The 20,979-nt window shown below is 39.2% G+C and overlaps 1 protein-coding gene across 1 annotated transcript in view; it reads left to right on the top strand.

The window, feature by feature from the left end:
- MYO3A (myosin IIIA) overlaps positions 1-20,979 on the top strand; it is a 119,370-nt gene that overhangs the window by 79,979 nt on the left and 18,412 nt on the right. The window contains exons 20-29 of the mRNA XM_010007024.1: positions 3,936-4,089; positions 5,161-5,249; positions 6,938-7,067; positions 9,465-9,544; positions 10,170-10,247; positions 12,236-12,441; positions 14,159-14,270; positions 15,730-15,871; positions 19,640-19,703; positions 20,830-20,957. Of these exons, the coding sequence (XP_010005326.1) occupies positions 3,936-4,089; positions 5,161-5,249; positions 6,938-7,067; positions 9,465-9,544; positions 10,170-10,247; positions 12,236-12,441; positions 14,159-14,270; positions 15,730-15,871; positions 19,640-19,703; positions 20,830-20,957 (1,183 nt within the window). The remainder of the gene's footprint in view (positions 1-3,935; positions 4,090-5,160; positions 5,250-6,937; positions 7,068-9,464; positions 9,545-10,169; positions 10,248-12,235; positions 12,442-14,158; positions 14,271-15,729; positions 15,872-19,639; positions 19,704-20,829; positions 20,958-20,979) is intronic.

A 20,979-nucleotide genomic window follows, 5' to 3' on the forward strand; every position in this document is an offset into this window, starting at 1 on the left:
CTTTCCCTAATTTGATTGAAAGGCTGAAGTGGGGAGTATAGCTAACTATAGCTAATTTAGATTTCCAATAGTCAGTGGAGACAAACAGATACATCTCTGTCTCCACTGACTGGGTGGAAAGGTGGCCTCTGAACTTAGTCACTTCTTTTATGTGTCTGTAGTTAAGTGGAATGAATGCTAGCACAAGCTTTTATTAAGCAAAGCATGACTATTGCACCTTCAGTCCAGTCCTTCAAAGTGTTTCTTTCACATGTAAGGTACTGATGCATGTTAGTTAGCTCTCTCTCAGCTCCATGATCTGCAAGTAACATTGAATCACAAGACAAAATTCCCATTTATTTCTTATTTGTGACTCTTCCACAAAAAGTAAAAGGTGTAGTATCAAATACCTAAAATATTTCAGAAAGTGACAAGCTTACTGTTGGATGGAAGGATGCTATTTTTTGCATTAAATATGTGCAATACGTTCATATGAAAATTTTATAATCTGTTCAAGCTGGAAAAGTTAATTCTGAATAAGTCTCCAGTGTTCCCATTTAAACCAAAATGTCATCATACCCTATTTTCAGCAAAATGCTATTACCTTTTTTTTATTAAACATAAAGACCATTTCCTAACACATTAAATAATTATTCTGTTATCAAGTGAAACCAGTTTGCGTGAACTAATATTATCTCATTTTGATCATAGAAAAGATACTGAGATGAGATAGAAGTCCAAGTATTAGCGTAACTCAGTCATTCCTTTTTGAAATCTCATCCACGGGAACACTTTCTAGTGGATTATGCTTTAGAATTTCAATAAGCAGCTGCTAATTTTAGGAGCTTTCTTGTCATAAAACATCATGGGGGATTACAGAATTCTACAGCTGATTCAGCTTGTTAATTCAAACAAGATCTATTTCATTACAGTTTTATGATGTGCATTGTTAAGGCTTTTATCTTTGCTTCTTGTGTCCTAATAATGAAGACTAGTGTTGCGTAAGAAAATGTGGTGTGCTATCTTATTTCTGAGCCATCTGTCACTCTGGTGCCTGAAGACTCGGATGTCAGCCCATCCTCCAGGAGCCCACGGGAAGTGATGGAGTGAACTCCTTTCACATCTTACTGGGTGCACAGCAGCATAACTGAGACCATCAGCATTGACACTCATTCAGTTGTTGAGGTGCAGACACAAAAGACTGAATGGTCACACATGCTGCAGATTGGAAGGACAGTCCCCATGCACTGACCAGGCAGGGGGGGAGCAGATGTTGCTGTTCCAGTGTAGTAGCACAGCTACTTCAAACCTCCTTCCAGTCTCAAGCTGAACTCTTTTATCAGCTCTCTAAGCCAGCCTCTCTTGCAAGCATTTGAAGTTGAAAAAAGTTAATCATTAGATAGGTTGTCTGTGAGAGCTTGTTTGAGGATGTCCGAGTGTCACAGAAACACGCTTCTGGTGCATGTATCCTGAGCAGTCTCTTCCCTTTCCCCCCTTGCGAAGTGCATTCTTGATAATCCTAAGCAGTTACAGCTGGTTTCATGAACCTAACATCTGTGTGTCAGTACAGTTGTAGCCCTCGGTGAAGCTGCCCCTACTCCGCTGTTATCTTTGGGAGATAACACACAGACTCATTCCCTTCCTGACACTAGCTCCTACAGGTATATCATTAACTTCTTGCCTGTATCAGTGATAAATTTATTACTCTCCTGTGTTCTCCTGCTACTCAGGTCATTGATTAAAATAAAAAGCAAAACTCCACCTGTCCATTGCTCCAGGGGAGACGTGAATGAAGTTAGCATTATGTGTCTGAGATGAGGAGGATGTGTCTGTAGGAGAGATTCTTGCTGCTTACACCCTTGTAGGGGCATAGAAGCTGACCATAACCTATCCTTAGAGTGAAGAGTGTCCAGGGAAATTATATCAGTCTGGTTCCTAGAAGGGTTTAGATACATATTCTATGTTCTCTATCAAAAGGATCAACAGATTTATTTATTTGGGTTTGTATTTCCAGGGCAGTGTTAATTATTTTATTCATTTTGCTGTGTCACTCCAGTTTAGAGATTAAGAGGTATGAAGCCTAATACATGTGGTTTTTTGTTGTATGTACAGTTAGGTCATTTTTTAAATGCTCAATATATTGCCTTCTTCACTCATGCACACTCAAGCTAATGACATATAAGGAGACGTCTTTTATGGTCAAAGATCTTTGAACTCATTCATGTTGCCCATCATTCATGTTTATGACACACTTCTCACAATTAATTCAGGATAGCACAACTGTGATGTTAACACCATACATGAATACCACATTTTTATAAAGTCCTATCCTTTGGAAGAGGGGTGATTTTTAAGGTAGATCAAAAAGGCTGAATTACATGTTTCACAGTATAGCCTGCACAGGACTGAGGGCAGCCTGGGTGCACCTGGGAGCTCTGTGCAGTGGGCAGCTGCTACTGCATGACCTAAGGAGGTGAACATGATGGAGGGGTGGCAGTCCCCAGAGCATCCTTCTGTTGCTAAATCTACAGCCATCCTCTGCCTTGCTGAAGGACTGAAGAAAGTCATGCTTGTATTCTTCAGCTGTAATTTAAATTATTTTCAAGATAAAACCACCACAACACACTGTGGACACAGCATTTGTTATCAGGTTTTTCTCAGTCTGCCAGGAATCCAATTCCTGGCATTATTCATGAGGAGAAAAAAAAAAAAAAAGGCAAACAATCAAACAAACAAACACACAAAAATCCCACCAGCTTTTCTATTGCTTTTTTATCTTGCTGAATCCCTTTCCTTAGTTCCTTAAAAGGAGTGAAAGGGTTATAGAGGCCAACCTGAGTCAATTTATTTAATTTTTAGAAAGTATGTCATAGAATCATAGAATCATAGAATCTTAGGGGCTGGAAGGGACCTCGAGAGATCATCTAGTCCAACCCCCCTGCCAGAGCAGGGTCACCTAGAGTACATCACACAGGAACGCATCCAGGTGGGTTTTGAATGTCTCCAGTGAGGGAGACTCCACAACCTCCCTGGGCAGCCTGTTCCAGTGCTCTGTCACTCTTACAGTAAAAAAATTTTTTCGGATATTCACCTTGAACCTCCTATGCTCCAATTTACACCCATTACCCCTTGTCCTATCACTGGTCATCACTGAGAAAAGCCTAACTCCGTCCCTCTGACACTCACCCCTTACATATTTGTAAACATTGATGAGGTCACCCCTCAGTCTCCTTTTCTCCAAGCTAAAGAGACCCAGCTCCCTCAGCCTTTCCTCATAAGGGAGATGTTCCACTCCCTTAATCATCTTCGTAGCTCTGCACTGGACTCTTTCGAGCAGTTCCCGGTCCTTTTTGAACTGAGGGGCCCAGAACTGGACACAATACTCCAGATGTGGCCTCACCAATGAATGCAATGGTGCAATGAATGTGCACCATTCTTTAACTGTTAGAGAACGTGTGCATCATTCTTCTCCACAGAAGAACTTTACCAGGTGGAGGCCTCTGTAAATTGTAGTCATTTTTGTAAATCTTGGCCACTGTACATCACATAGATCTGAGCAATGAATTTGCAATGTCAATGTAGCTCTAAATTATTAATAAATATACTTCTACATTACACACCAGGAAGTAAATAGACACTGCAGTCTCCATCTGCAAACTCTATAGTTTCTCTTCTTCAACTCTGTTTCTTTAATTTTTTCATATTCCTGGAAGGCACCTTACTTGTCCCAATATGCCATAGGAAGCACTTACATATCCAAAGGCAAATTAAAATCTATAGCCTCATAGTGTGGTACATCCAAACTGACATTTGTTCCTGTAAAATCCTGATGTCTTTAGCCCCAGGGCATACTTTTTCAGTGTAGTTTTAATTTGCTACAATTTACAGTTTATGAATTATTTTCTGAAGTGGTTCTGTGTACATGGGCAAAACGTGCCTTCTGTTGCTTGTTACAGAATGAATACCTATATGAGGGTGTTGATGCAAGAGTTATAGAGTATGAAGACAACAGGCCACTCTTAGATATGTTCCTGCAGAAACCAATGGGTTTATTGTCCCTGCTGGATGAGGAAAGTCGATTCCCACAAGCAACCGATCAGACACTTGTAGGTAAGTATATGGTTTATGCCACAGGGTGTCTCCCTCTTAGGTATCTCTTAGCATGTTCAATTTAGATGATATGCTAATTACATTTTTAGTAATCCCACGTTCCAGTGTCACAGTATATCTGAGGGAGGCATGCATGCAAGAATGGATGCATCTTTGAAGTTTAGAGAGAGAGGTGATGAGTAAAAATGAACCTAAGCTGCTGATCCAGGTTTTGAATTCTCCTGACTTCAGGAATTTTTAGCTGCAAGGCTTGAAAGATAAAGATCATACTGGGTTAAAACTCTAGGTTCATGTGCCAAGAACACTGTTTTTAAAGTTGAGTCATGTTCAGCTCTGAGATTTTTGATGAGCTGTATCTTAACAGGAATTTTAGTACTTTCTGAGGGCAATGACTGCAAACCTGCCTTAGGGCCTTTCAGCAAGTTATGCTTCCTGTTTTTTTCTATTCAGAAATTAAAATTATAACACCTGTATAAATTGTAATTCAGATCCAGAATATTTCAGTGCTCCTGAGTAGTTGCAGTTATAGTTGATTTTGTTATGTCAGTGGGATTTCTGTGCAGACAAATCCTTGTTTCATTCATTTTTGAATGTGCAAATTGTCAGATGGGAGTTTTAACCAATCACAAAACCTAGTAACACCCAGTAACATCTCCCATGCTCAAGCAATTATATGAGCTCATCTTTCTATCCTCATACTTTTTAGTCTACAGTACAGAGTCCCTCAGACAACTGGTGAATGTTTCCTCACAATTCCCCAAGGAGTCCTTAGGTAGGATTACTGCATGTTTCATATACGAAGATCACAAGCTTAGAAAGTCAAGTGATTTTCTGAGGTCAGACAGAAAAAACTTAGTACAAAGTAAGTAACTGATCCAACAGCTACTACATTCCCTGTCCAGTGCTTTTTTTTACAAGACCACTATGGCACCTTTGCCCTAGAAAAATCAATGTCTGTTTCATGCCTTTGAGTTGTCTGAAAATTCAGGCGATATCCTTAAGGAGATACAGCTTCAGAAGACAATTGTTGCACACTAACTCCAGTAAGATAAGCTGTGTGTTTCATTTCAGAAAAATTTGAAGATAATTTGAAGTCAAAATATTTTTGGAGACCCAAAAGAGTAGATCTAACCTTTGGGATTTATCACTATGCAGGAAAGGTAAGAGACCTAATAATACCAGTAGTGGATTAGGAAATAGAAGAGGTCAGCTGGGTTGGTTCTCCACCTTCATCTGTTCAGGTCTGTCATAGAAATGTTGGCAGTGCCTTACATGTCAAAAGCAAATTGAAATTCTTTTTTCCTCATAAAAAAAACTATAGCAGGAGTGTATTTTTCTTAAATATCACAAGGTAAATTAATTGACTGTATTATAGAAGAACCAAAACATAACCATTATGTCATGCAACTCAGTGTTCTTCCCCTCAGTTCCTCAAAGTCCTGTGCCATGCTTGTTTCCACTGCTTTGAATCAGGATCCAGCTCCATTCTTTCTACTACCTCCTGCACCCCATCCGCCTTTCTTAGTTCTGTACTTTCTCATCAACCATATGTATAGTACAGGCCCTGTTTTCTGTTTCATTTGATGAGCAGCTTCTTGCCCTCCTGTACAAGGCGACTTGCTGCACATGCCTTTCAAACTCAGGAGGAGTTGCTGACACACCACAGCAAGATGCCACTTTCACACCTGAACTGTGTGAAAGCAGGAGCTCCCACCTCCTTTTGAGCTCTTTTAAAGGGCATGGTGTGGGCATTGCTGTCTCACATAGGAGGTAATGTTGAGTCTGTGCAGTGCTGGAGCAGCTGCCCTGGAAAGACAACATACTGCCCATCAGCTGATGGAAGAGAACTTGCCCCTTGTGTGAGTCAGCCAATTAAAAACTCCTTACAGTAACTCCTCTGAACCTCATCTGCAGCTTCACCAGCATAGTGTATCTTGCCACTGAGGAGTGGAGATCCAGCTCTCCCTGTACCATTCCTGACACCAGCCACTGAAGATGGGGATTCCACCAGTGCCCCATCAGCCCCTTCCAGTGTTCAAAATGCTTTTTCATTAGGAAGTTTCTTCTACTGTCTAACTTACATGTCCATTGCTGTGATGCAATTACTCCTAGTAATTACTACTAGTCCTGTTTACTGTGGAACTGGAGAACAATTTATTTCCTCTTCATTTACAAGCTATTTTTTTGTAATGTAAGACTGCTGCTGGGTTGTTTTGTGAGGATTTTTGTCTACATCAAATAAACCAATATCTTCTGTCCTTCAGAGGCCAGGTTTTCTTGTAGGTCCATTACAGTAGCAATGAAATAGAGTCCTGGGGATATATTTTGAGTTAGGTCCACCATTCCTGGAATTTTTAGAGATTTCAATTGCCAATATGCAGTTTGTGATTTTGCAAACTTCCTCTATAATTCATACAGATCCCTAGGAATAGTGGTAGGTCCTGGCTCTAGTACAGCACAATACGAATGGGACAGAAGGACTGTACAATCATATGGGTAATCCTGTGTGATATGGTTTAAATCAAGTGTATTGTTAATAGTGCATTTACGCATGTACTAGTAGTGTAAAGGAGGACTACAATACACTTGTCCTAGTGATAAATCCACACTGACTAAAACTCAAGTTACTTTGGAATGATGGATTTGCTTTTAGAGGCCTGCATCATAATGGCTCTCAGTATTGAAAAGTTAGTTCTTTGAGTGATGAAAAGACTGTAAGCAAGAGAGAGCCTGATGGCTGAAAAACTATTTCTATATCTTGATATATTAAAAACCCTATGCCAGAGTGCTGAAACTTACAAGTATTTTTCAAGAGCCCGGAAGATGCATAAATGCACTTTTTAAACAGGTTCTATATAATGCAAGTGGATTCCTAGCCAAAAACAGAGATACTCTGCCAGCTGATATTGTGCTGCTACTGCGATCATCTGAAAACAATCTGACACGACAGTTGGTAACCCACCCTCTCACAAAAACAGGTATTGCTGTTGTGGTAATCCTCTTATTCCTCTCTAGACTTCATGATGATCACTGGTAGGTTTCCTATGACCATTTGTTGATGACATTATACACTTTGTGGCTTAACTTTCCAACTCCAGAATCTATACAGAATGGACCCCCAGCCATCTCAAGCTGCAGGGGAGGGATTGGTCTGGTCAAGTGCCAAGGAAGTTGTAGAGGCTTCTTTCAGGGTTCTCTCCTCAGGTTAGGGAAGCAAGACAGGGAGTCCAGTGCAACCCTTGAATTGAGGACTGAACAGAAAGGATCGGGTAAGTCACTGGCCTTTTTTGGACAGGGCATATATGTGCCTGTTTTGTTTCAGTGCAACTTTTCTCTAAAGTAGGAGAGAACCCCTAGCATCTGCTGCAAAGAGTGAGGAAACACTTCCCAGTTTCCCAGCTTTCACAATAGCTAACTGATAGGAGTCTAGTAGTGAGTCCTTCCTGGGCGAGTTCATAAGTTGAGGTGAAGGAATATGACTGGGTCTACAGAAATTACTCCTGAGTTGCACCTTAGCTGGACCAGGTCTTTGCACAGTGTCTTACCTGCCATTTTAAGATACTGCGTAAGCCTCCTTACAACCAGTTAACAAACTGGTTGTGTTTATTACTCCCTGTGTGATGGCAATGATGTCATACAGTAAGTACTTTACAACATGACTTCCTTTTACAACTACAAGGGAGATGTAGAACAGAAAAGCTAAATTGGAAGAGCATAATGGAAATGTCTCTAAAATGTTATCATGGCTTACAGAAACTGAGGTTTTGGCAAGGCTCCTTTTCTTTACAAAGGGAGCTTTGCTGGTGGAATGCAAAATTTGGTCTTGAAGGTCTACTTTAAATCGGTGCTCCTGGGAATGACCTTGCCTGAACCTTTTGATTTGTTGCTATCTGCTAAGATGTTAAACTGTAATTTCTGAAGAGCCAAAGTCAGGGCCCAAAGGGTCCCAAGAACTGATGCCAGGTCTTAGGTAATGTTTTGCAAGTTAAATGTTATGAAACACTGTGTGTAGTCTTTCAAAATGGACCCAAGCCATCCATCTATAGCCAACTAAAAGTTAGATTTCTCATCTAATTTATTAATCTAGAAGCAGCAGAAATGTAGATATTTACCCAGAGTCCAACCTATCTTGCCTATCTCAGGTGTTGCTCTTAGGAGGGAATAAAAATCTCCTCTGAAGGAGTCTCTCCCCTGAATAGAACAGCAATCCTATGGACACCTCACTTTCAGATAACTAAAGTTAGGAGTGAGTAATCCTCTCTCTTTCCTTCCCACCCTGAGATAGCCAGCTAAGCACAAGGGAGATTTAGCAGTTGATATAATCACATAATACGTGATGCATTAGCTCAGCATGTTGTGTATTTTCAGATGTTTAACCGTCTCTTACCCACATCTTACTGATAGTAGCTGAACACAGAGAGATTACAGGCTCTCCCAGTGGAGAGTGAGATTCCAGAGGTGTTACTCGCAGGAGCAATGGCAGCATGCAGCAGTCGTTGGGGTTTATCACCATAGACTGACATGAAGAGAAGCTCAGCAGAATTTTCATTACTCATTTAGAAGACCAGTGTCTGTGTAAACCACTCCAATGCACCTAGTCCTTCAAGGCATTATAGTAAAAGTATTACTTATATTAAGGATTCCAAGGTTAGAGTCTTAAGACTGTATCTATACTAGTAAACCAAACAGAGCCAGTGAACAGTAGCTGAAATGCTTCCACAGGATTTCCCATTCTGATTAATTGTTACCATCCCTCCCTAGAGCAGTTTTGGACCATGTCAGCTAACAGTCTCCAAAAAATACCCAGGCACACTTCAAGAGAAAGCACAGGCCAGCAATGGCTTCCAACAACCTTTGTGGAAAGATACAACCTTATTTTTACCAGGAAGTGAAAAAAGTAGTGAAATATGCAGTTTAGCTGTATAGACTTGAGTCATGCCATGTCACTTGTCCTCAAGGCCAGAGAAGGGTGCTAGAACTCTTGTTTTGTTTTGTTTTGTTTTTTAAACTAATATATATGTAGCCTTAGAACTAGAATAGCACAATAACATTCTTAGGGTAAAACCACATGGATGCGCTAAGATGCATCATTCTTACCTGCTGCTGCAGCCTGCTTGTTTATTTTTTTGCTCTAGTAGATGACATATAAGTAGTGAAGGAGAAAAATTCAGTCCACGTTCCATCTTCATGCAACTTCTTCAGAGCTTGTTTCATCCCAAGGTTGAAAGGGCAAATAAGGACATACTCTGAAAAAGACAATGACCTCTATAATCATGTGGCTACACTGGGGGCATGACTAAGGTTGCTCAGCATAGTTTTTAGTTTAGATGAGGTGTAAGCATTTTGGTAGGTTGCTTTCTTTCATCTTCCCATAGGTAACCTGGCACACACAAAAAGCAAAACTACAATCAGTTACCAAATGTGGACCCCCAAGAAATCCATCAGTCATACAAAGGTAAGAAAACTGATTCCAGGATTCTGCATTGAACCCTAATTTAACCTAGAAAGGCAATACTGTTATTGGTGCTAAAAGTAAGCAAGTAACCCCTTCCTTGGTTTTTCTCCCTCTCCTATTTTCTTTTCTGTTTAGCTGGATATCTTTGTGTTGTGCAATTCATATTCCTTCCGTGAGGTAAAAACTTAACATTTCGCTTCTTTCTGGCTATAGTTTTGTAACAACTTCAGAGGAAAAAAGTATTATTTCCTAGCTGCATTGTAACAAAAAGCTCAAGTACAACATTGGTGTGGAGTAGTCAAGTTCCTTAGAGAACTACCAAAATAACAGTGATGATGAAGTAAGAGACAGGACTTCAGACATTGTCAGGTTACTTGTTGCAGTTATTTAGATGCTCTGTTATCAAGTTGTGTCCTCTGTGTGTGAACATTTGTGTATTGTGTGGTGAAGTGATGTAATGTACTGGTGTAACTGGTTTGTGCTAGTGATCATGCTATAACTTTTTCTGTTTATAATACTTCTTCTTTTTAATTAGTTATGTTTTCTGTGGGTGATTTAGCCTTGTAAAGGGCACTACAGGCTCAACAGAGATAAAAAATTTAATTTTCTTTCTTCACCTGTATAGAATGAAGCAGGAGATACTGGACATCATCCAAGAGAGACAACCAGCATGAAGACACAGACAGTCGCTTCTTACTTTAGAGTAAGATTTCAGACCTTTTAATATTTTTTTTCTAGAGTAGAGTGAATCTTTATTCTTTCACCTTTTGAAGCGCACCTGTTGACATAGAGTCAACAGTGATCCATTTAGTTTGTGAACTGCATATATGATGCAGCAGTCTGTGCACTACAAGGATCTAGAGAAGACTGTGATGTTTCATCTTTAATTGTCCTTGATTACACAGCCACATTTCTGTCGTGATGATATATGATGATCAATATTAATCTGTCAGTTGCTTGTTTTTCTACCAAGGGTGATTCTGTGGTATAGCATTTATTTAGGAATTTAAAAAGCAGGAGAGCAAAGTTAATTTGGAGTAGGAGCTCCAGAGAAAGATCTTGATGATCACTGCTCAGAGGCTGTCTTTAGACCATCCTTGTGGTTTCTTCAGAAGTGTTCTTAACCTTCCCAAGCACTGGCAGTGCTGCTGGTCCTGCAATAGAAAACAGTTGTGAAGAGCATTCTTTCTTCCAAAGTGGTGCACAGATTTGCTTCATTTGCGCTCAGTGCTGAATTTCCAATTCTTATTTAGTCACATCTCCCAGCAAAAACATAAAGATGGCTGAGGTGATGTTCATGACCTGTAAGAGTTCATTTACATTTATGACAGAGAACAGTAAGGAGCAAGATCTCTGTTCAGTAGATGCCATTGCTCAGCTTATAGACTGTAAAGGATAATTTAACCTTAGATATCATGCTAGTCCAAAGCTGGATGGTATTTTAAAGTTCTAGATAGAAAAGTGTATTGAAACTCATTCAAATCTAATGTCTGTGATTCAGTGCATTATCAGCAAATGAGTTAATTGTATTTACACTTTTCTGTTGTTATATTCTGCAGTGGAAATCTCTGCTCAGATCATGCTAGCTAATGCTCTTAATTGAAGATTTAGCTTCAGCCCCAGTAGTTTACTCATATGCAGAAGTCTATAGGTAATTGAGAAAAGCATCTGCCACCTCAGACTGAGTGGAAAAAAAATATATCCATTAGTGTGTCCTACTTGTTTGTGTTCAATTGGCACACTAGTGATGAAGCCAATTACGCACTTTACAGCATCTGTCCAGAATAGAATTGCACATTTTAATAGGAAACATATGGCTCTTGATGTCCTACACTAGTTTCATGTATCCAACCTACTGCTGAACTGCATTACCTCCTTTCTGTTAAATCAGGTTGTATCTTGAGGAATGAGTCTCTCATCTCTGTTTTAATAAGATCCTCCCATGAAGCAATTTTCCAAAACACCACTCAATGTTGTTTACAGCCAGATTCTCCTCAGTTGGCATGGGGAGGTAAAAACTGCATCCCCCCTGCTAGCCTGGAACCCTAGTGAGGTGGAAAAAGTGTGACTTTGGAACTGTAATTTTGTGTAGTTTTGCCATCCTCAATAGTTTCCTCTTGGAAGGGCAGCTCTAGTATCACCATCAGCCTATGGAATGGTCTGCCAGATCAGAGCAGTTTAAGCAGCTTCTCTTCCAGGATGACCTTTGTTTCCTCCAGTCTAATGAAGAGATAGCAATATTTACTGACTTGTTGCTCTTCCACTTCCCATCTGTAGACAGACGATTTACTCTCTAGGTGAATAAGGATCTTCAGATAGGTGACAACAGGAAAAAAAGTGGGCTGTAATTACCTAACAATGCTCCAAGACAAGCAAATATATATAAGGAGAGTTTCTGTTGTAGGTTAGAGATTATGGCAGTTTGTGAGAATGTTCTGGGTGGAATTTGGTACATCCATTAGGAATCCGTGTTTCTCTCAGGTAGTACATGATTGTAACTCAGAAAGCTTATCAAAGCTAGAATTGTTGTTGGGTTGTTTACTTCATCTACCATTGAAGTACCAGCTTACTGAAGTGTAAGTGCCTTTGGGCATAATTCTGATCACATGAAATAAAATTTCAGCTACACACGGACCTAGGTGCAACTTCTATAAATATCCTGGTGGCAGAAATCTTGTCATTTTCTTGCAGTATTCTCTGATGGATTTGCTATCCAAAATGGTTGTGGGGCAGCCTCATTTCGTCAGGTGCATCAAGCCCAACAACGACCGGCAGGCAAACAAGTTTGATAAAGAAAAAGTGTTGGTTCAGCTGCGTTACACGGGAATTCTGGAGACAGCAAGAATCCGAAGACAGGGTTATTCACACCGTATACTCTTTGCTAACTTCATAAAACGGTAATATTGATGTGAAGAAGCCTCTTTCTCTCCTATTGTTACTGCCCAATGTTTGCTGTGCATCAGCAGTGTCTTTGGTATGGTCTTTAAAGAAAAAATGTAAAGGCGTTTCCTGAGACAAGGAAGATTACAGACTAGATGACAAAGAGCAGTTCAGGCACAAGATTAGTGACTCATATGGATTGACAGGGGAAGATGATGCATCTCAGGATTATTGTTCCAGGCTCCCTGTGTATTTGGGTAAAAAATGTCTTGCTTATCATCTACAAGTTTTCTGAAAGACTTGAGGTTTAGAAATGTAGTGTTTCAAATAAAAGCCAAGCAATAGCATCCAAGGAGCACCAGTTTCTCTAGCTCCTGACATTCAGCACTGTGCAGCATCTACTTGTGCAGGGTGGGTGGTAATTTGGTTTTGCTAATCTACGGCTAAGAAGTTCATGAAGTGCATAGTTTTGTTTAAAATATAAGTTTGAAGTATTAGTCACTTGTTAAGAAGAAGAGTAATGAACCCAATGTGATTTTATAATTCCTTTAACTATCTCCTTTCTCCACCCCAAAAAAATCAATCCTGAGCACTTAATCTGTACTTCTCTCTTACAAATAGAGACCCTGAGTATTTTCCTGAATCTGATCTGAGATTTATGGAATGGAGAACAAAACTGGGAAGAAGTGAACAACACCCAGTCAGACAGAAGCACTTAAAAATAATAGTGCACTAAGGGAGCTAGCAGCAGAGTGCTGCAGGTGCACAGGAAGGAGAGGAAGGACAAAGTGATGTTTTTACAGCACTGTTTCTGGGAGGACTAATCCTGAGACTATCACCGTTTTGGAAGAGTGGAGCATGGGAAAAAGTAGTTATCACTGCAACAAGATCAACAAGATGTGCTGTGGCTTTTGGTCACTGCTTTTTATAACACATTTTACTGTTCAGGTACAAGAGAGGAAAACAGTGAACATAACAGGGTATCTTTCCAGAGAGCATGGCCCTGATTGCAGAGATGCTGTGCAGATCTCCAGTACTGGAGATTTTGTTAGGGAACATTTTGGGAAGTCCTGGAATGCAAAAACTTTCCTACCTAGCAGTGGAGCTGGTGTGTTATAGGTAATTTTTATTCATGAGCATTCTGACCTCCTTTCCTACTTAGAGTTCTGAGTAATGAGTTTGCCAGATTAAATGCTTATGATGTGTCATAATGGCACGTATATGTTGCAAAGTATCTACAAAACTAAATTCAAGGAGGTAACAAGAACTGGGGTGTATCTCACATAATATTAACTACCTTAAAGGTAGATGGTCTGTCACATGAGACAAGATAGGAAATTTTCATTACATTTCTAAATAAGCTGACTTAGGTAAAATAACTTGAAAAATATTTTTCTTTTGCTACTAAAATCACTTTCACAGAACCCAGAGAGCTAGTGCAGCAAAGAACTGGTACACAAATCTACTTGGATTGCTCACTTTTTTAAAACCTTCTGGTGTTGATACAGAACTATACAACCCCCCAGGGTGTGCAACAGGTAACTCATCCACTTTTGACTGAGTTTCTCAGTACTGCATATAAGTCACAGCAATTTCTTCCATATGCTGTTTTGGTTTTTTCTGTGCTATGATTTCTTTCATGCAACTGCTTTTATTATTTAAATAAATGGTTTAAATGTATTTGCATCTATTACTTGACATTAATGGAATAAATTATTGTATATTTGTCTTTAGGTATTACCTCATCTGTTACAAAACAAATGATGATCCTCCAGTCAGCCCGGAAACCTGTGCTGCCATCTTGGAAAAAGCCCATCTTGACAACTGGGTTCTTGGAAAAACTAAAGTAATTTTTTAATACCCCATATCTGCATTATTGCAGTATGTCACAGTTAGCTTATTAAGCAATTTGTTTTCTGAACCTTACTTTTTACTGGTTGGGGTAGCTCATGGTCTGTGTTGGTTTAAGAAAACAGCCTTTGCTGGCTACTGTTCCCTGACATCTGGCTGAAATCCTGTAAGTGTTAAAATCCTGATTAGCTTTAGTGAGGCCACAGTGCAAAGCAGGATGTGACAATAACACTGCTTGCATTTTATTTTTAAAAAAAGTGGTAGTAAGGATCTCAGTGAGCTTAGTGCAAGCTTCCTTAAGGAAATGAAAGAATACTTCTTCCCAGGAGCAGTCAGACTCACTAAGGGAGAGGAAAAGGTTTTGGCTTTCCAGCCAGAGGCCTCTGTGGCAGGTTTTGCTGAGCACTGAGGGAGGATGTATGTGTGATGTATGTTCATGTATGTGAAGTGAGGGAAGACTTTATAATAAAGAAACATGTCTGTTCTCATACTCTAGCTTTCGGTTCTAGCTCACTAGTGTTGCTAGTGTGCCAGAGAGGGGCACCCACCCACTCCCAACTGACAGATCTCAGGAGGTCTGCCAGAGAAAAGAAGTGTCAGACAAGTACTGCACCAAGTCTCTCTATTTGGTAATGTAACAGAAGTGCCCAGGAATAATATGGATATAGAGAGAGATGGATCATGAATTGTTTGAAATCACCTCAGTGCAGAAGAAATAGCTGTTCTTCTTTCTGAGGGATGTTGTCTCCTCCTCAGCTTTTTCCCTCTGCTGTCTTAATGAGGCTAGTGGACAATATGCAGCCAAAGTAAACTATCTTGAGATGTGAGATCTATAGCTTATGTTTACTTTAATTAGGATTCACCTCAATCTGTACAATGAGTGGTCAAAAATTAGGGGAACACTGCAAAACAAGCACAGTTGTCTTAATTGCACAAGCTCTTTCTACATATTTTATTTGCTCCTAATATACACCAGGAATGTATTTGTATCCCTTGTGCTGAACTAGTTTTTCAGGAATTATATGAGCTTTATGCTTGATGAAAGCAATTAGTAAGTAAGCAATGCCTTTGATTTAAAATTGGAAAGAAGAGAGGCTTCAGGTTTCAGATTTGGATCATGTTTTTGTAACATATGTTAGATTTTTGAGGTTAGCAAGACTCTCAGTCTCATAGTTTTGAAAACAGATTTATAGTTACAGACTAAGTTTTACAGTGGGACTTTAATACATTTTCTGTGAAAGTATGAACAAGCAGGGGGGAGAATAAGGTAAACCAATAACCCAAACAATCAGAATGCTATCTGTAACATGAATGAACCTTTAGGTACTACAGCTGAAGAGTCTGTTCATCCTTTGAAACCAACCTGTAAATCTTGTTGATGTTAAATGGATTGAATGAATACAGGGCCTGGGAGGGTAACTAAACCTTTCCCATGTCTGCCTACTCTTTTTAAGGTATTCCTCAAATACTATCATGTGGAGCAGTTAAATTTAATGCGGAAGGAGACTGTTGACATGATTATTTTGATTCAAGCTTGTGTCAGAGGATGGCTGGGTTCAAGGAGATACAAAAAGATAAAAGAACAAAGGGAACAAAGTGCTATTAAAATACAGTCAGGTAATAGCTTTAAAAATTTAACATTTTTCTTGTGTGTGTGTACAGTTGGTAGATGGATGTGCACGCTGGATGTGGATTTTGCTATTTTCCTGCTGTTGTATTTGACAAAACATCTTATACTTGGTGATATCTGTTCTTACAAAAACCAATTTCTTTTAACCAGGTTATGACAATCTCTTTACTGAAGCTACATTGATCAATGTTACATTTAAAAGGCAATTTTAACAATGGAAGGACACGATTGCACAGATAATACTGTTATTAATAATATTCTGGCATGTTCTGACAAGGCTGTATAATATAATAATGAAAATAAAATGTATTAACTGTCCTAGATAATAAGACCAGTTACACTGTTGATGGAGCCATCAACTGAAATTTTAATACATTTCAAACATCATCTTATTTTACATGCTGATTCTCATGTGGTTTTTATTAATTTCATTTGTAATAACTTTACTCACCAGAAAACAGTTTTTATGTAGATTTACTGCTTGTCCTTGTTAGCCATGTTTTTTTGAAAGAAAAAGCCTGGAAAATATTTATTAATATCTAAATGGAGGTCTGTAGTTCCTTCCAGACTTTTACTGTTCTTGCAGCCTTTTGGGTACCTAGTGGACTATTTAATTTTTGACATCTCTTTTCAGCTTACAGGGGTTTTGTTGCTCGTAAAGAATACAGAAATGCCAAACGTAATAGAAAAGTGGAAGAATATATTACTAGACTTCAAGCAAGTAAGAATTGTTTGCATTTGTCTTTTAATATACTATCCATACACAATATGTTGATCCAGATTCTTTGCTGTTACCTGGTTATACTGATTGAGTATGCTCATTTACACATTCTGAGGTATAATTTATCTATTATGTATCAACATACAGTGGTTGAGAGGGTCAATGTATTCCCTTACCTGTACCTCAGCGTGGCTTAGGAGCACTTTCCACAGATGAGAGGTGGGTTGGTTAAATGGTTAATGTTATTGTTGAAGTACCATATGATGCTGTCTGCATATAATGTGTGTCTGTACTGTTCTATTAGGAGTAGCTTTTGTTATGTATCAGTAATAGTTATGTTTGAGGAGATTCAACCTGTAATTTCACTCATGTCTTGGATTCTTTTTTGCCATCGCTCAACTCAACCTAGCAAAATTGTGTAGCAGTATCACCTTGGGCCCAGATGTGTGCTATGACACATGCCTTTTTCCTCCCTATATTTCTGTCTCCCCTACCCCTGCAGAGATGTCCCCATGCCAGATGTAGTTGAGGCAGCTCTGAAATCAGCAGCAGTACAACTAGAAAAGCACAAGTCTGAAAACAGCTGGCACAAATCTGCACAGCACTTTCAGTAATTAGAGAGGTAGCAACCTGAAATATAAACTAGTACTGCCAGTACCCAGGCTATCTAGATTCAAACTACCTCAGATATGCCTTTATAAGTACATATCAATACCAGAGCTGGTTTTATTTGTTGTCAGATGCCTCTGTTAATTGCTCTGAACCAAAGTTAGCGTGTACTGAAGAGCCCTTCACTGCAGTTGATAGAACGTCATCAGTGTGAAAAACCAAAATAAAACCCAATGATGTGCCTAAATAATGACACATCTGAAGCTGTCAATTATGTTTGGATATTTAGCAAGTGCTAAACTAAGAATTGACCCTTTTACTCTGTTTGTTGATCTTCCCAATGTTTCTTCTTGTCCACCTTCTCAGTCCTGTGTGCAGTTTCATTTAAACTTTTTCCAGTGCATGAGAAGCCAAAGCAAAATGGAAGTAAATTTGTACTTAGCTCTCTCAGGTTTTTTTCCCCCATTTATCTTTAAAGCAATACAAAACTCTTCCAGTTTGAAAATAAAGCTTTGACAGCCATTATCTCATAACAAAGTTCTCAGGAAACTTCAAAGGTGAACCAGAGTAAGTCTAAAAAGATCAGGCTTAGCTTATATTGGCATGTCCATTGACAATGTAACTTGATTTATTGCTTTTATATGAAAATGGAGTGAAGATTGGCTTAGAAGTCCAAGAATCTCTAGAAGTATTTCAAGTGCTTTACAATTTGCACTTTTCTGAGGCCCTGTCAGACTGCAGTATAAAAACCAATTGTGCCACTTCCAAGAAGTATTTGAGTTCCTTTCCCCTATGTCAAATTATCAAGATGTAATTTATGTCCTTTTTTTACTGTGCTTCTAACACTGAACTACTGCATCTAGTGGAGCTCCAGTTTGTCTAAAAATAAGTAGGGACGCTTAAGCAAATACAACCTACTATCAAGTTATATGAATGTGTGAGAACAGACTGCCTGTGCTCCCTTCGTCTTCGTAAGGGAGCTTGACCTTTTCCTGTGATGCAGAACTCTCAGTGGAGTTGGAGTAAGAGCTCCCGTATCTACCATCTCCCTGTGGTATTTAAATCACCTAAATCCTCTACCCCCATAGTCTTGGTACTGCATTTGGAATTAGATTATAGCAGAAATATTTTGACAAAACACTATGTTCTTTTTATTTTGCCAGGAATTAGTGGATTTGTGCTGAATTCCTGGAATTGCAGACTTGTCCAAGTCATAGCTTTGAGGAGACTGTGCCAGTTCCCATTAGGAAATTATTTGCAAGTTCAGGAATTTTGGAAGCAACATTGAATGCAGTTCAGTTTCTAAGACACTTCATTGCAGGTGTTTAAAAGTGACCTAGGGGTCTAAATTCCTCTTACAGTTAGCAGAGCCTAGAGCTTGATTCATTTTATTTAAAACCGCCAAATGCTCATCTCATTTGCCCCCATATTGGTATCTAGTGTAATTTGAGATGCCCTAGGTTATCTTGCCTGGCCTCCATCTTTACTTCATGTGGCATACCCAGCTTTTTCTCTCCAGAAAGTCCCATCTCTCTTGTTCTTTCTGCCAACTCCATGCTATCCTGGAGCACTTCAGATGGCACTAGATAATCTGTCTGTCTGCAACTGCATCAAGCCCCTAGTGACTAGTCAGGGCCTAAAAGTCTCAGGGAAGACCCATGTTTGAGTCCTTATTCACTCTGGTTCAGACTAGAAACTAGAACTTGTGCCTCCCACAAAGCACAACAGCAAGTACCCTTGCCACAGTGCACCTGGTTCCCGTGGAACTTGGCACATCTTTCATGCTGAGCTTTTTCATTTTGAAAACGAACCTTTGCAAAAGGAGCATGAGCTAAGTCTGCTGTAACTGCTGAGCTATAAAAGTTTCAGTTTCTTTCTGACCTAGTGAATATTCAGCTAATTCCAAGAGAGGCAGAAGAGAGCCCGGTAATCTCTATAGCCTGATAATCAGGCATTTGCCAAGGAAATTAAAATCAAATCAGTTGCCTGAATCAGGCAAAGCAGATACATGAAGCTGAGACCACTATGTTCTAGAAACATTTCTATAGCACTGTGCTTCTCCTTCATTCTACATTTTCCTGTATTTTATTTAGTCCAATAACATACAAAGAAAGAGATTTTTTGTATCCTCATGTAGAATGAGTGCAGCTTTCTGAAATCTCAAAGTTTTGTTGGATGGAGTAACTTCAGAGTAAACGTAACCATAATAAAAAAAAATGTAACCACCTCAGCCCGTGTTTCTATATTGGTTTATGTTTAATGTTGTTATCATTTGGCTCTCTGAATTGTGTAGGACACCCACTGCTTGTTGCCTAAGGTTGTTTTGTATTACAATTTGTATCAGTTGCCAGAGGATACTTACTCAGGAAGAAGAGAAAAGAACTAGCTGAGACAAGAAACAAAGCAGCAATAACAATTCAGTCTCACTACAGGGGATATAAGGAGAGGAAGAACTTCAAAAGGAGAAGGTAGTGTTACTTTCTATCTCTTCTGTCACTCAAATGTGTACCTGTTCAGTTACTATAATGATGACAAACAGCAATGTAAACTAAAAGTGGAGCAATAGATATGCAGAGGTAATGCACATTTATGTGGAGCACTAAACGTCAGTAGCAAATTTTCTCAGATTTTTAAGCCCAGGGAATAAAAACATATTTAGGAGAAAGATGAAAAATATTGTGTTTACTTATAATGTGATTGTAACTAATGTTCTCTTTTTGGAACTAGCTCATGATAAAAAATGCTGAGATGAGAAAGAAATAGGCCTCATGGAACTGTTCATCTCAAGTCACTGTTTGAGATGAGCATAGGTGATGACAGGGGGAACCCAGATGCCTTGCTCAGATCACACAGCTAAAAGTTAGTTCTAAGTATCTGCTGTGTGGTTGTAGTCCCACTCTCTGTAATGGAACGAGTAACACTTGTAACATCACCATCGTTTTTTTCAGTGATAGCATTTAATTAGGTGAAGAGTAGTCCAGGGAGGAACAAAACAGCTGTGAAGAAGTCCAGAGTCTTTCTGAGGGAAGGAACAGGTTGGCAGATTTCCCCTGGCAATTAAGTTTGTATTGATGGTCCCAAAGGCAGTTAAGGAATTAGGTCTTTCAAATTTGACCTGGACCTATGCCCAGGATCATTGTTTTTGCATTCCTAGTGTGACTTGACACAGTTTTCTTCCATTAATATATTTAGTATTGTGCTTATTTATACATACTGGGGGTGCTAGAAAGTTTCTGCCTTGTTTTTTTTTAACAATTAAATTAATTATTTACTGTTTTATCAGCCCTTATGCAGCCCAGATTGTCCCCCTAGCAATTTTCTATTAAGAGTGTAACAGGGATGTCCCTTCTCTCTTTAATTAAGAAACATCAGAAAGACAGAGATTTGTTTCCTGTCTTTAATTCCAGCTATGTGCACTAAATCTTTCCCATATTGCAATGTATCAAATTGCCATTTAGTACACAAACACCAGCAAAGGCAGTTGTAAAGTTGTGACTATCCTTCATCTCCTTCAGCTATAATTTTTGCCCAAAACTCTATTTCATTCAGGGAATCACTTAGAAAGAAACAAACTGAAAATACAGCATCAATTAGCAAAAAGGAAAAGGATGAAGATCTTCAGGACAATGAGGAAAGCACAGCTGGAGTGAAGAGTGCTCTTCCTAAAACAGAAGAAAAAGCAGCCATCGTTGTTCAGAGCCATTACAGAGGCTACAGAGTCCGTAAAATAATAAAGGAAGAGCG

This window comes from Chaetura pelagica, unplaced genomic scaffold (assembly GCF_000747805.2).
Source record: "Chaetura pelagica isolate M959 unplaced genomic scaffold, ChaPel_1.0 scaffold17, whole genome shotgun sequence".
In the NCBI taxonomy this organism is placed as follows: Eukaryota; Metazoa; Chordata; class Aves; order Apodiformes; family Apodidae; genus Chaetura; species Chaetura pelagica.